The sequence below is a fragment of the Berghia stephanieae genome, chromosome 2, assembly GCF_034508935.2.
Source record: "Berghia stephanieae isolate SIO BIC M18660-M18661 chromosome 2, UCSD_Bste_1.3, whole genome shotgun sequence".
Classification (NCBI taxonomy): Eukaryota; Metazoa; Mollusca; class Gastropoda; order Nudibranchia; family Aeolidiidae; genus Berghia; species Berghia stephanieae.
The window spans coordinates 15,110,910-15,124,281 of record NC_088361.1 but is presented as its reverse complement, the minus strand read 5'-3'; the positions used below and the strand labels follow the sequence as shown (position 1 = coordinate 15,124,281).

Sequence of the window (13,372 nt, the reverse complement as noted above, 5' to 3'; positions counted from 1 at the left end):
AACAAAAAAATGATAGTTAATCATCTCAATTGCTCTAAAAATGTGTGTATGCGTGTGTGTGTATGGGGGGGGGGGGGGGACTGCTGTAAAAATAATGGGGCTTAAAGGCAATATTCAAAATTTTCCTCCCTTTTCAGTTTTTGACACCATCAGCACTGTTTTCCGATTGTATTAAACTCACCCGTGTGCACTTTAGGTCGTCTACTTGGGTTTTTAAGCAATGGAGTTATGTTTTAATTGTTTTGGGGTTTTTTTTTTTGTTCGCTGAAGAAGAATTTTGAGCCTGAAACATTCCTTGTTAGGTATTGTGTTCTTTTTTGAAGCTGTTATATTAATTTTTGTTTATTTTTTTTAACCTTGATACAGCAGCATGCTGACTATATACTTATATTGTTAAACATACTTACTTACTTATCCGTTTTTAACCTTGATACAGCAGCATGCTGACTACATACTTATATTGTTAAACATACTTACTTACTTATCCGTTTTTAACCTTGATACAGCAGCATGCTGACTACATACTTATATTGTTAAACGTACTTACTTACTTATCCGTTTTTAACCTGGATACAGCAGCATGCTGACTACATACTTATATTGTTAAACGTACTTACTTACTTATCCGAACCAGCGACCACCTGAGCTCTTGCCCTTCAGTCTTGTGCCATATATTATTGTTAAACACTATTTCCTCTCTCCCTCCCGACAGTACGTGGCTAGCCAAAGAAGGTCCTAAGAAAGATTCCTACAACATCAGCGACAACCCCCAGTACCGATTGGACACCAAGGGGAATCAACCCGGGGCCGTGTGGATTCTGCTCACCAGACATATCACTGACAAGGTGAGTGTCATTCCACAAGATTGCTGCTTAGCTTTACAATTCCATAGATGACCAAAATTGTTACTCCTGTGATGCAGATTAAGCATATCTTATTTGTTTTTTGAAAGAAGGGTTTTTTTTTTTCTATATGTATGTTACCTGCTTTCTGTTCTTAAATAAATGATAACTTACTTACTTATCCAAACCAGCGACCACCTGAGCTTTAGCCCTTCGGTCTTGTGCCATGATGTAGAAGTTAGATGTCTTTTGTAGTTGTTCCAGGTGACTATAAAGTGTGTTACTGATGCTTGGATTTGGTGGGAGGAATGTGCATCTCAGGTCTGGGTCTTAAGTGAGGTTGCATTCAAGCAGTGGTGTGTTGTTATTGGGGTGTGCATAGGAGATGTGTCTTTTGTAATTTTGCTTAAATGGTTGTTGAGCGGTATGTGTTGTGTTCTTAGTTGAAAGATGATGCTTTGCTGGTGTCTTCTGAGCTTATTTTAAATAAATGATAAATAAATTCCCTTTATTCATCCCATAGGGGAATTAGTATTTAGGGTCTATTCCAAGGGAAGACTGGAATAACAGCCGCTGTGCAGCGCCGCAAATTGAGCTAGGGCGAGGTGACTTGCTCAAGGCCACACAATGAGGCGGGTAGTCGAACTCGGTACCTTTCGGGTACGAAGCAAAGACCGTATCGCTGAGCCACGCTGTCTCTTTAGTTCTGTTGAATAAAGAGTAAATCACATTATCGGAGAGCTTTTTTAAAGTCAGTTTAATAATTAATGATAACTACTAACGCACTCATGGCTTTTTTGATAATGGTGCACTCTAATGATTAATATTTACATTTTCAATTCTCTATATTTGGTTTTTCAGGCAGACTTTGCCGACAATCGAGAATTTATCACGGTCTTAGTCTACAAGAATGGAGGAAAGAAAGTCTTTTATCCTTGTAAGTTTTTTCAGGAAGGGGGGGGGGGGGGGGGGGGGGGGGGGGGTAAAAAATTGGTGTAGCCATTAGAAATTTTGGTTTTGATTTTTTCATCTAAAAATAAAAAATAAAAAATTAGTTTGAATGAATGACCTTGATTATAAGTATTAACAATTATTGTCAATGTTATCTGTTTTCGTATATTAAATTGAAGCTTACATTCAATTTTACATTCTTATTCATTTCTTCAAGCTTTGAGCAGCAACATTTACATTAGAATTATGAAAAGTGTTTACATAACAATTAGTTACGTATTAAGAAAAAAAAAAACATTCACATAAGGTTGATCGATAAAAATTGGAAAACTTTTTAAAATGGTTTTCTTAAAAAATCAAACTGGAAAATTGCCTATTTTTTTTTTTGATGTTTACGTGTAAAAGTGTATGGATTATTCATTTGTTTCTGTGTAACTTGTCAGGGTCACATTGTTGATGGTTTTCATTGGATTTGTGGAAATCAGCAATTGGATTCAGTAGTCTGATGTCACGCCGCCCGGCAATGGCGGCCATCTTGGTTCTAAACCAAGAAAATCAGTATTTTTTATTCTTCATGCTGGCTAGAACTTTTCACATCCCTTGTGATCAGAATGTGTAAAAGTCAAAACATGATCAAATTAATGGGTTTTTTTTCCTCTGGATACATTTTATGCTCGCTGGGGAAATATTTCATACGGGCGTCCGCCAATGTTCCGATAGTTTAGAGCCATTGTTACTAAGTTACCATGCATCATTAGGAAGGAAGTGACGTTACGACTGTTGAAGCATATTTTGGAGTCAGCAGAGAAGGAATCCCCCTCTTTTAAAGAATTCTATTTTCCCCAATCAAATGTACTGTCCGTGAGAGAGTTGATGTCTGGTGAAACACAGAGATGCAGTTTCCTGCTCTCCAAAATAATAGCCAGAGTATCAATGATAATTTATCATCTCAATAGGGTTCAACAGTCGGGACGTCACTTCCCTCGTATTGTCGCATAGTAACTGGTTCTAAACTATCGGAACAATGACAAACGCCTTTATCTCCATCACCGCCCTTATGAAATACTTCCCCGACGAGCATATAAGTGTATCCAGAGGAGAAAATCATTATAAATCTGATCATGTTTTGACTTTTATACATTCTGATTACATGACATGTGAAAAAGTTCTAGCCAGCATGAAGAATAAAAAGTACCGATTTTCTTTGTTTAGAACCAAGCAGCTGGTTTCTGGGCGGACGTGACATCAGACTATTGAATCCTATTGCTCTAAAAATGAGGGTTAATGCAGTAAAACTGGGGTTTAAAAGCAATCGTTCAAAATTTTCTTCCTTTTTCACTTTTTCTCTCTCTCTCTCTCTCTCTCTCTCTCTCTCTCTCTCTCTCTCTCTCTCTCTCTCTCTCTCTCTCTCTCTTTCTTCTCTCTCTCTCTCTCTCTCCCTCCCTCCTCTCTCTCTCTCTCTTTCTCCCTCTCTCTCTCTCTCTCTCTCTCTCTCTCTCTCTCTCTCTCTCTCTCTCTCTCTCTCTCTCTCTCTCTCTCTCTCTCTCTCTCTCTCTCTCTCTCTCTCTCTCTCTCTCCCTCTCTCTAGTCTCTCTCTCTATTTAGAATAATTAAAAAATGGCCAACATTTTTCATGGTTCTTCATTCTCCTTCAGATGACCCCCCTCCATTCAGGGACGGAGTTCGAATCAACAGTCCCCATTACCTGTGTAAACTGGTGGAGCCGGCCCAGAAGGAACCTTACACATTGGTCATATCCCAGTATGAGAAAAACAACACGACGCACTACACACTCCGTGTGTACAGCACGATAGAGTTTACCTTGACACGTTTTGTGGATCCTTACAAGAAACAGTTTGATAAAAAGGTTTGGCGATTCCTCAGTAGGTCTGATAAAGAATCTTGAGCTTTTATATCGCGCAATATCCACTCAAAGCACTTTACAGGTTGTCCCTGTCCAACAGAATCATTTAACATTTAGGACAAGACATGACGCCTGTACAGCGATATTTAAATTTTTTTCGGACAGAGACAATGCTGTTAACAGCCAGGTACTCATTATACACCTGAGAACGATGAGAGAATGTGAGTAAAGAGCTTTTTCCAAGGACTCAACTATGTGCCGAATGAGGCTCGAACCCAGGACCTTCCAATCCGAAAGCGAGTGTCATACCACTAGACCACATAGCCGTATGCAGTTATGACCCCAAAAGTGCCGAGATGTTTGCCGATGGTAATGACAATACATAATTGGTAAAGTTTTTATCAAGTATGTCGTGGTGTTTACTATGAATATTAGAAATTATTGAATACTTACTTACTTAGGCCGCCCCTTGGGGCGCCCAACATGAGCCACATGTCTTCGCCATTCTGTCCTGTCCTCCATAAGCGTATGCAGCTCCCGGGTGTTGTCCATTCCTGTGTCATCTAGCAGACAGTCAATGTAAGTTTCCATAAAACAAGACTGCTTGCAATCTCCTCCTTGTGTCTCCAGCAGTGCCCCGCTAGTCTCAGTCTTCTCTTTTGTATCTTCGAGGTCACTGGGAGAGGTCACTTTTATTCAAAAATCACTCTACAGTGATTATTGAATAAAGGTATTTAAATATAAAGCATTTAACAATGTTGTCATGGACAATTTTTTGTGTTGGTTTTAGGAATATTTCCATTATAACAAGGAGACCACAACAATTTGGGTTATCAGACCTGCAAGTAAGTATACGTCGGGTGATACCTCATTGTTTGGATGATTTCCATGGTGACCATATTTATTATTAGTACACATTCATCCATATATACAGATAGATTTTACCATTGACGCTGTTGATCTGTAGAGGTAGTTGATTGACGGGCGCTACAGTAGTGACTCTATTCTACTAAAAGATCAGGAAATTCAAGAAATGATTTATTTACCACATCACGTATCAATGATTTCCATGGTGACCATATTTATTAGTACACATTCATCCATACTCACTTTTTAAAAAAAAAAACAAAAAACAATAGACAAACTAAAGAAATAACTAAGTAAAATATAGCGTTTATAAAGCGCAATATCCACTAAACATGCTCAAAGTGCTTTCCCAGGCAAACAACAACATTTAACTAGCAATGACTATTTTTGTGGGGAAATGCTACATTTGGTTTAAATCAAAGCCCTATCTCCACTGAGTAAAAATCTATTTGAACTTTGAAAATCCATTCATAAATAAAAAAAGTTATGCAGTTTCAAAGGTGTCATTTATTTAGATGACTCACAAAGAGAAAACATCTGTTTTTAACGGCTTTCTGGTAATCGCACAAGTTTTGTCGCTTGGCATAATCTAAAATGACATCTTTACTAATTGTGTGCCAAATTTCAGACATATTTATTGATAAAAAGCGTGGTAATTAATTTTTCAAAATAGCATATACGAAACTGCTCCCTCCCATATTTTGTTGCAAATTTGGGCACTTCGTGAGCCAAAAAGAGGCCCAATGATTTGTGCGGGATAGTCATTGCTTCATTTAAAACAAGTAAGATGAGACATGATTTTAGGCGAAATTACAATTTTTTCCAACAATGACAACAATGTAAACGACCAGGTATCTAGTGGTATGACACTCGCTTTCGGATCGGAAGGTCCTGGGTTCGAGCCTCGTTCGGCGCATAGTTGAGTCTTTGGAAAAGGCTCTTTACTCACATTCTCTCACCGTACTCAGGTGTAAAATGAGTACCTGGCTGTTAACAGCGTTGTCTCTGTCCCAAAAATTTGTAATATCGCCTGACAGGCGTCATGTCTCGTCCTACATGTTATGTGTTGCTGTTGGCCAGGGACCCCTTGTAAAGCGCTTTGAGTACGTTTAGTGGATATTGCGCTATATAAAAGCTCAATTATTTTTTTTATATATTTTTTTTTTTTACTGTGGGAGAATGTGAGTAAAGAGATTTTTCCAAGGACTCAGCTATGTACCCCACAGATCAGGACCCGAACTCTGGTCCTTATGGTCCTTAACGCGATTGTCATACCACGAGTATCTAACTTATTGCTTCAATCAGATTGCTCTTTTTTCCAGATCTGAAATGTTTGTCATAGCACTGTTATTTTGTCAATAGGACTTTGCTGTTTTTCCCAGATAGGCCTCTGAGTAAGTGGGTGCATAGGCAAACTTTATCATAATAAGATGGTCTCTTTTATGATTATTTTATCATCATCACCATCATTATCATCACCATCATCATCATCATCATCACCACATCATCACCATCTCATCTCATCATCATCACCCATCATCATCATCATCATCATCATCATCACTCATCATCATCGTCATCACCATCATCATCATCATCATCATCATCATCATCATCATCATCATCATCACCATCATCATCATCATCATCACCACCATCATCATTTATTTCTTTTAAACAACTTAACACGAGCATGGATTTCAGTATCATCAGCTTAACGAATACAGGAATAATAATAATATAATATGTAGTATGATGAAGATGGTGAATGGTGTTATAGGGGAATGGTGAAAGTGAAGGATTGTAACGAAAATATTAGGAAGGTTGTTGTGATGATGATGATGATGATGATGATGATGATGATGATGATGATGATGATGATGATGATGATGATGTTGCCGAGTTTGTTTTTTTTTTTTTTGGGGGGGGGGGGGGGGGGGTTAACGATAACTACTATGTTACACTACTATGTTACTAGTGTGCATCTTGTGTGAGTGTGTCTATGTCAATATTGTATTGTTATGAATGTGTAACCAAATGACAAATTGCCACTTTTTTGGGGACAATAAAGATATATTATTATTATTATTATTTTATTATATTATTATTATTATATTATTATTATTATTATTATTATTATTATTATTATTATTATTATTATTATTATTATTATTATTATTATTAAAATAACCCTCAACCATCTCCCTGTAGTTGACAGGCCGATGGAATGGGAGGACAGCCGGTGGGTGTGCTAATAATCGTGACACATACAGCAACAATCCCTTGTACCAGGTACACATAGACAACAACAACACGGACAACTATCTCATGATTGAACTGCTGGGCCCCAAGTAAGTCTCTCTCTCTGTCTGTATGTCTCTCTCTCTCTCTCTCTCTCTCTCTCTCTCTCTCTCTCTCTCTCTCTCTCTCTCTCTCTCTCTCTTCCATTGCACGCACACACACACACACACCCACACACACACACACATTTTCACCTTTATTATTATGACAATCTAATATATATATATATATATATATATATATATATATATATTATATATATATATATATATATATATATATATATATATATATATATTATATATTATATTAAAAATGAGCATGTACATAGATAATTTTATTCAATTATCATTAACATGAAAAAACTAAAAGAATTAGCTTTGATACTACGCCTATAATTTGTCTCAGAAAAATGCAATAAATAGGCATGGGGTAAAAGTAATCCGGGTAAACTACGGATATAGTCGGTGTTAGGGTTGAGTAAGTTAAAAACAACAACCAAAAACAATCACCACTTACTTACTTACTTACTTATCCGAACCAGCGACCACCTGAGCTCTAGACCTTCGGTCTTGTGCCATCACGTAGAAGTTAGACATCTTTTGTTGTTGTTCCAGGTGACTAAAAAGTGTGTTACTGATGCTTGGATTTGGTGGGAGGAATGTGCATCTCAGGTCTTCAAGAGGTTGACATTCAAGCAAGTGGTGTGTTACTGTTTCATTGGGGTGTTGACATAGGGGGCAGGAAGGGGACGTGTCTTTTGTAATTTTGCTTAAATGGTTGTTGAGCGGTATGTGTTGTGTTCTTAGTTGAAAGATGATGCTTTGCTGGTGTCTTCTGAGCTTATTTAGGCAATCAGTCTTTACAGGAGTGGTCATATGGGAAAACATACATCTACCCGTGGTGCTCATTGCCCAACTGTTCATCCATTCTTCTCTCTTATTTGTTTTGATTATTTGTTTCGCTGTGTCTAAGGATACTGGAATTGATGGTTGTAAAAGTGTTGATCCCATTCTGGCTAGTGTGTCTGCATTGTCATTTCCTGGTATATTTGAATGTCCCGGTATCCACTGGAGAGATAAGTCTACTCTGTGTGTTGTAAGGAATTCATCTAGTTGATATCTTAAACTATTGAAGGTTGAGGAGAGTTTATTTAAATCTAGAGTTTGGAGAACTGATTTGGAGTCTGTGAAGATGACAGTGTTTTGAAGTTTTGAAGGGTTTAGCTGGAAAACAGAAGAGAGGTGTCGCAGTGAGGCTTCTATTGCAACTGCCTCTGCCTCGTAGTTTGAGCAGGAGCTTCCGCAAGAATTGTGGATTTTATCACAGGTTTTATCTGGGTATTCTACTACAAACCCATACCCAGCATTTTTAGTTCCTTTGTGGGCAGATCCATCTGTGGAAACATGTATCCAGTTGTCTGGGTTGAGTGAGTTAAAAGCAACAACAAAAACCAATCACCACTTACCTTCACCTTTGTCTCTATATTTCTTTTTTCCTCCCCAGGTCTTACAGCGTGGGATTTGAGGTGATTTCAGTCAGTGAGAACATTTCCAAAGCCCCGGGTGCCTTCCAGAAGATGTCCTCCGGTGACTTCAGACCGGGCTACTGCGTCCTTCAGCTGGCCAACATCTCTGGAGGCGTGTACAATATACGGCCCTGCACCTTCAGGCCTGGGAAAGAAGGCTCGTTTTTCTTGGATTTAAGCAGCTCCACTTCTTTCAAAGTTTCACAACTACAGTAGTAGTAGTAGTAGTAGTATCGTTCGGCTACACTTCTATGTTCAAGGTATCAATCCCAGTTCGGAAGTCATCATCACATTTGTTGATGGTTTCAAGTCCCCCTTCAAGTTTTGTAATAAGCTTGTCTGGAAGAGACAGCACCGTAGTGCAGTGGTACAGTCTATGTATGCCTTGCTTCTTACTCTTACCCGAAAGGTACCGAGTTCAATCATCCACTGCTGCGCTGTGTGGCCTTGAGCAAGTCACCTCGCCCTAGCTCAATTTGCGGCGCTACACTACAGCTGCCGCCTGGGTTATTCCAGTCTTCCCTAAAGAATAAATAGGCTCTAGAGACAAAATTTCCCTATGGGATGAGTAAAGGGAGCATTTATTTTTATTATTATTTATTTTTTAGTATTACTTTACTCTTTTAAAATAACAAACTCATGAACCTTTATATAGCACAATATCCACTAAACGTGCTCAAAGCACTTCGCAAGGGGTCCTTAACCAACAGCAACCCTTAACATGTAGGACAGGACATGACACTTGTTAGGAAAACATGACAATTTTTTTTCCAACAGAGACAACGTTGTTAAATGCCAGGTACCATTTTACACCTGAGTACGGTGAGAGAATGTGAGTAAAGAGCATTTTCCAAGGACTCAACTATGCGCCACTCAGAGTGGGACTCGAACCCAGAACCTTTCAATTCGAAGTTGAGTGTCATACCACAAGACTACAGATCTGAACAAGTGTGTATGAAAAGTACCAGATAAAGCAAGAACGAAAATTACGAGGAGAAAAAAAAACCATCCCAAAATATCAATCTTCCTTGATGGAGATCAAGACTATGTGTGGCTATTTTTGACCCATTTCCCATCCTTTAGTTTGTTATAGATTATCACTTACTAAAAAAGTCCCCATTATAGCGCAATAGTCACTAAACATGCTCAGAGTGCTTTACAAGGGGTCCCTGACCAACAGCAACACTTAGTATGTAGGACGGGACCATGGGTGAAAGTTCGCCAGAAAAATCCGGCATGGCCGGATTTTTATTTTTGAAAAAGAGGTCTCACCGTTTTTTTTTTTTGTGTGGCCGGAATTCGAAAATGAAAAAAAACCGGCATTTATATAATTAACCGCACTTCTGTTTTTTCCTCTTATTGGTAGTTGCAGGATTTTTTTTTTTCTGAGCACCTGCCTTTGCAGGATTAATATCATTGAGTAACTTTCACCCATGGACGGGACTTGGCACCTGTTAGGCGATATTACAATTTATCTCGACAGAGACGACACTGTTATCGTCCATGTACTCATTTTACATCTGAGTACGGTAAGGGAATGTGAGTAAACAGTCTTTTCCAAGGACTCAACTATGCGGCAAGCGATCAAGGCTCGAACCCAGGACTTTCCAATCCAAAGGCAAGGATCATATCACAAGACCACATAGCCGCTTTTTGAACTGTTACCTGCCCTTGGGTTTGTTATAGTTTATCACTAACTAAAAAAGTCTCCATGCCTTTCTGTCCTTGGCTAAACATTTATGATTGTTCCACAGAAAATATTTTTTACCATCAAACATGAAGGCCTCATCTCATTGGTTGGCCTCTCTTTCATTCCTTTTATTTTTACTCGTTCCATACCTGCCTACTTTTACGGATGGATCGTCCGTAATTTTTAACGGAAATTAGGTAACAATTTCGGACATACGGAAATGGAAGAATTATTACGGATTTTGATTTCACAGCAAATTTGGTCATAGTATTAGAGAGAAAAAAAATGATTTTATTTTCTTTAAAGTTCCCGCAGTTATCAAAGAAAGAAAAAAAATGCTCCCCTTAAAGTTATAAAGGCTACTGCTCAGTTCACGCCCATGATAGCTTAGTTGATTGCCAGCTCGTAATGGGGGAGGTCAACAACATTTATTTTACGAATAGAAGGTTATAGATACGCAGTTTTTTTTTTTTAGTTGTTTTTTTTCGTTGTTGTTAATTGTGGAGTATTGTACCATTTATTACTGATGAATTTTGTGTTGGCTACTGATTTATAAATGTTCAAGTAGATAGGTATGTGGTTCCAAGCTCTTTTATTTATTAAAAAAAAATAAATCTGAGATTATTCATTTATTATTTTATTTTGATGGGTCAAATTTGTAAAAAAAACAAAACATCTGATTAATCAATTATTATTTTTCATAAATGAAATAGATTGATTATTTAAAAAAATATTTTTTTTATTTTTTGTTTAATTGCAACAGAAATTGAGGTAAATAAATATCATTTTTGATATTGCCCAGTACACATCAAAACATCTGTAAAACTTTATATTATTCATCTTAACTGAAGCAGTTTTAATTTGTTGATTTATATTATGTTCGGGATGAATCTATCAGATGATTACTACTACAACTACTACTACTACGGCAAGTATTATTATTATTACTATTATTATTATTATTATTATTATTATTATTATTATTATTATTATTATTATTATATTATTATTATTGTTATTATTATTGTTATTATTATTATTATTATTATTATTATTATTATTATATTATTATTATTATTATTATTATTATTATTATTGTTATTATTATTATTATTATTATTATCTTATTATTTTTTACAATTTCCGATTTAACTACTGTCTCCAGGACAAAATTAGTGATTTAAAATTTGCTCTCCTGGTATGAAACTTTATCACGGATGTTACAGAACCCAGAAATGGAACTTATTAGGAATGTGTATTTAGATTATGTTACATTTATTATTTCTATGTAAATGGGATTCAGCCGGCGTGTACTAATTTGTAAGTCTGATAGCCCAAATTGTCATGGGGTCATGGTTGTAATGGAAATAAAAAATTGAGGTTTTAAATAGCGCAATATCCACTAAACGTGCTTAAAGCGCTTTACAAGGGGTCCCTGTCCAACAGCAATATTTGACATTTTGGACAAGACATGATTCCTGTTATCGATATTACAAATTTTTTCAGACAGAGTCAATGCTATTAATGGCTAGGTACTCATTTTATACCTGAGTATGGCGAGAGAATGTGAGTAAAGAGCCTTTTCCAAGAACTCAACTATGCATCGAGTGAGGCTCGAACCCACCAGGACCTTCCGATCCGAAAGCAAGTGTCATACCACAAAACCACATAACCGCAGAAATACTCTCCGAGTCGGTGCAAAGTATCGTCCATTACAACAATGTTATATAACAAGCCCATAATTGCGTTAGGTTGTCGGACCTGTTAATGAATACACCTAGGATTCGACACATGTTATATATTATCGTTGTTTCAAATTAAATTGTTTCTCATACACTGGGTGGGGATCCTGACCTCCCATAGTGGGCAGGGAGGTACTTCGCTGTGTCTTCTATCCCCTTATATCTGTTTTCCAACATGCTTTCTGTCTTTGTCTTGGAATGAGATTACTTAGTTTTTTTTCTGGCCCTGGTCGGGGTCCTCTGGGAGGGAAACAGTCAAATGCATAGTTATTGTTTTGGGAGATGATATTTGTTTTCCTTGTAAATCATCTCTCTGTTATGTATTAGTATATTTGTTTATTTTTAATGTATAATGTAAGCATTTGAGTGTATTCCTCTTGGTTGGACTTTGTTCTTGTGTCCGGATGAGACTTATAGGTGATCTCAAACTAAGTACATTGGTGATATGCTCTGGAATCTACATCTGATCCCTATTTGTTCCCAGTTCCCCTATGTCTTGCTTTTTCTTGGATGCTTCAATTGTAATTCTAGAACTTTTTACTATCCCATTTTTTTCCTTTTTACTGGCGCTGATATAACCTAAATGTGTTGCAAGCGCCGTAAAACCCTTAAAAACAAAAAACAACATTTTCTCATACAATAAATGATATTTGAATGTTTACATTTTCCACTGTGAAATAGCCTCGTGTATTTTCAGATTATTTCTTATGATATTTGCAGCATTATCTTTTATTATATTTCAATTCTTCCACTAATTCTCGACTTGATATGTTTTGATCATCCATGATTTATTATTAGTATCTTATTGTTATGATATGATATGATATGATATGATATGATATGATATGATAGGATAGGATAGGATAGGATATGATATGATATGGTATGTTATGATATGATATGTCCAGATTTATGTAGGCTTTGACAGCCTTTGATCTGTTCTTGTGCATTCGTGAACGTATTTAATTCCCATATTCAATTGTTTCTTTTCTTATTTATTTATCATTTCATTTGAGCATTGAGATTATGATGTAATTGTGAGAAAAGTGAAATGAGAGAGAGACTGGGAGTGAGAGAGAGAGAGAGAGATAGAGAGAGAGAGAGAGAGAGAGAGAGAGAGCAGAGATGAGAGAGAGAGACACAGAGAGAGAGAGAGAGAGTGGGAGTGAGAGAGAGAGGGTGGGGGAGGTGAGAGAGGAGGATGGGGGAAGAATAGAGAGTGTATGTGTGTACATGTGATATATATATGTATATATATATATATATATATATATATAATATATATATATATATATATATATATATATATATATATCGATATCACACTTATCATCACCATCGTCATCATTATCATCATCATCACCATCATCACCATCATCATCTTCACTATCATCATCATCAGTGTATGGCTTTTGAAAGTTAGGGACTTTTAGAGAATGTTATTACAACAACAAAAAATGGACGATTAACGCTCTACCTGTACTGCGTGAATGTAAATTTAGTTTTATATGGCCTGCTGGAGGAATAAATGATGAAGCCTTGTAAAACGCACACATCATGGTGTACTCGTGGGAATGCTTCATATAA

General features: G+C 36.8%; 1 protein-coding gene across 1 annotated transcript in view; it reads left to right on the top strand.

Moving 5' to 3' along the window:
- LOC144964378 (calpain-7-like) overlaps positions 1–9,330 on the top strand; it is a 27,093-nt gene extending 17,763 nt beyond the window's left edge. The window contains exons 16-20 of the mRNA XM_078898553.1: positions 713–845; positions 1,704–1,779; positions 3,449–3,660; positions 6,736–6,875; positions 8,332–9,330. Of these exons, the coding sequence (XP_078754679.1) occupies positions 713–845; positions 1,704–1,779; positions 3,449–3,660; positions 6,736–6,875; positions 8,332–8,569 (799 nt within the window). The 3' untranslated portion in view covers positions 8,570–9,330. The remainder of the gene's footprint in view (positions 1–712; positions 846–1,703; positions 1,780–3,448; positions 3,661–6,735; positions 6,876–8,331) is intronic.
- Positions 9,331–13,372: the final 4,042 nt, after the last annotated feature.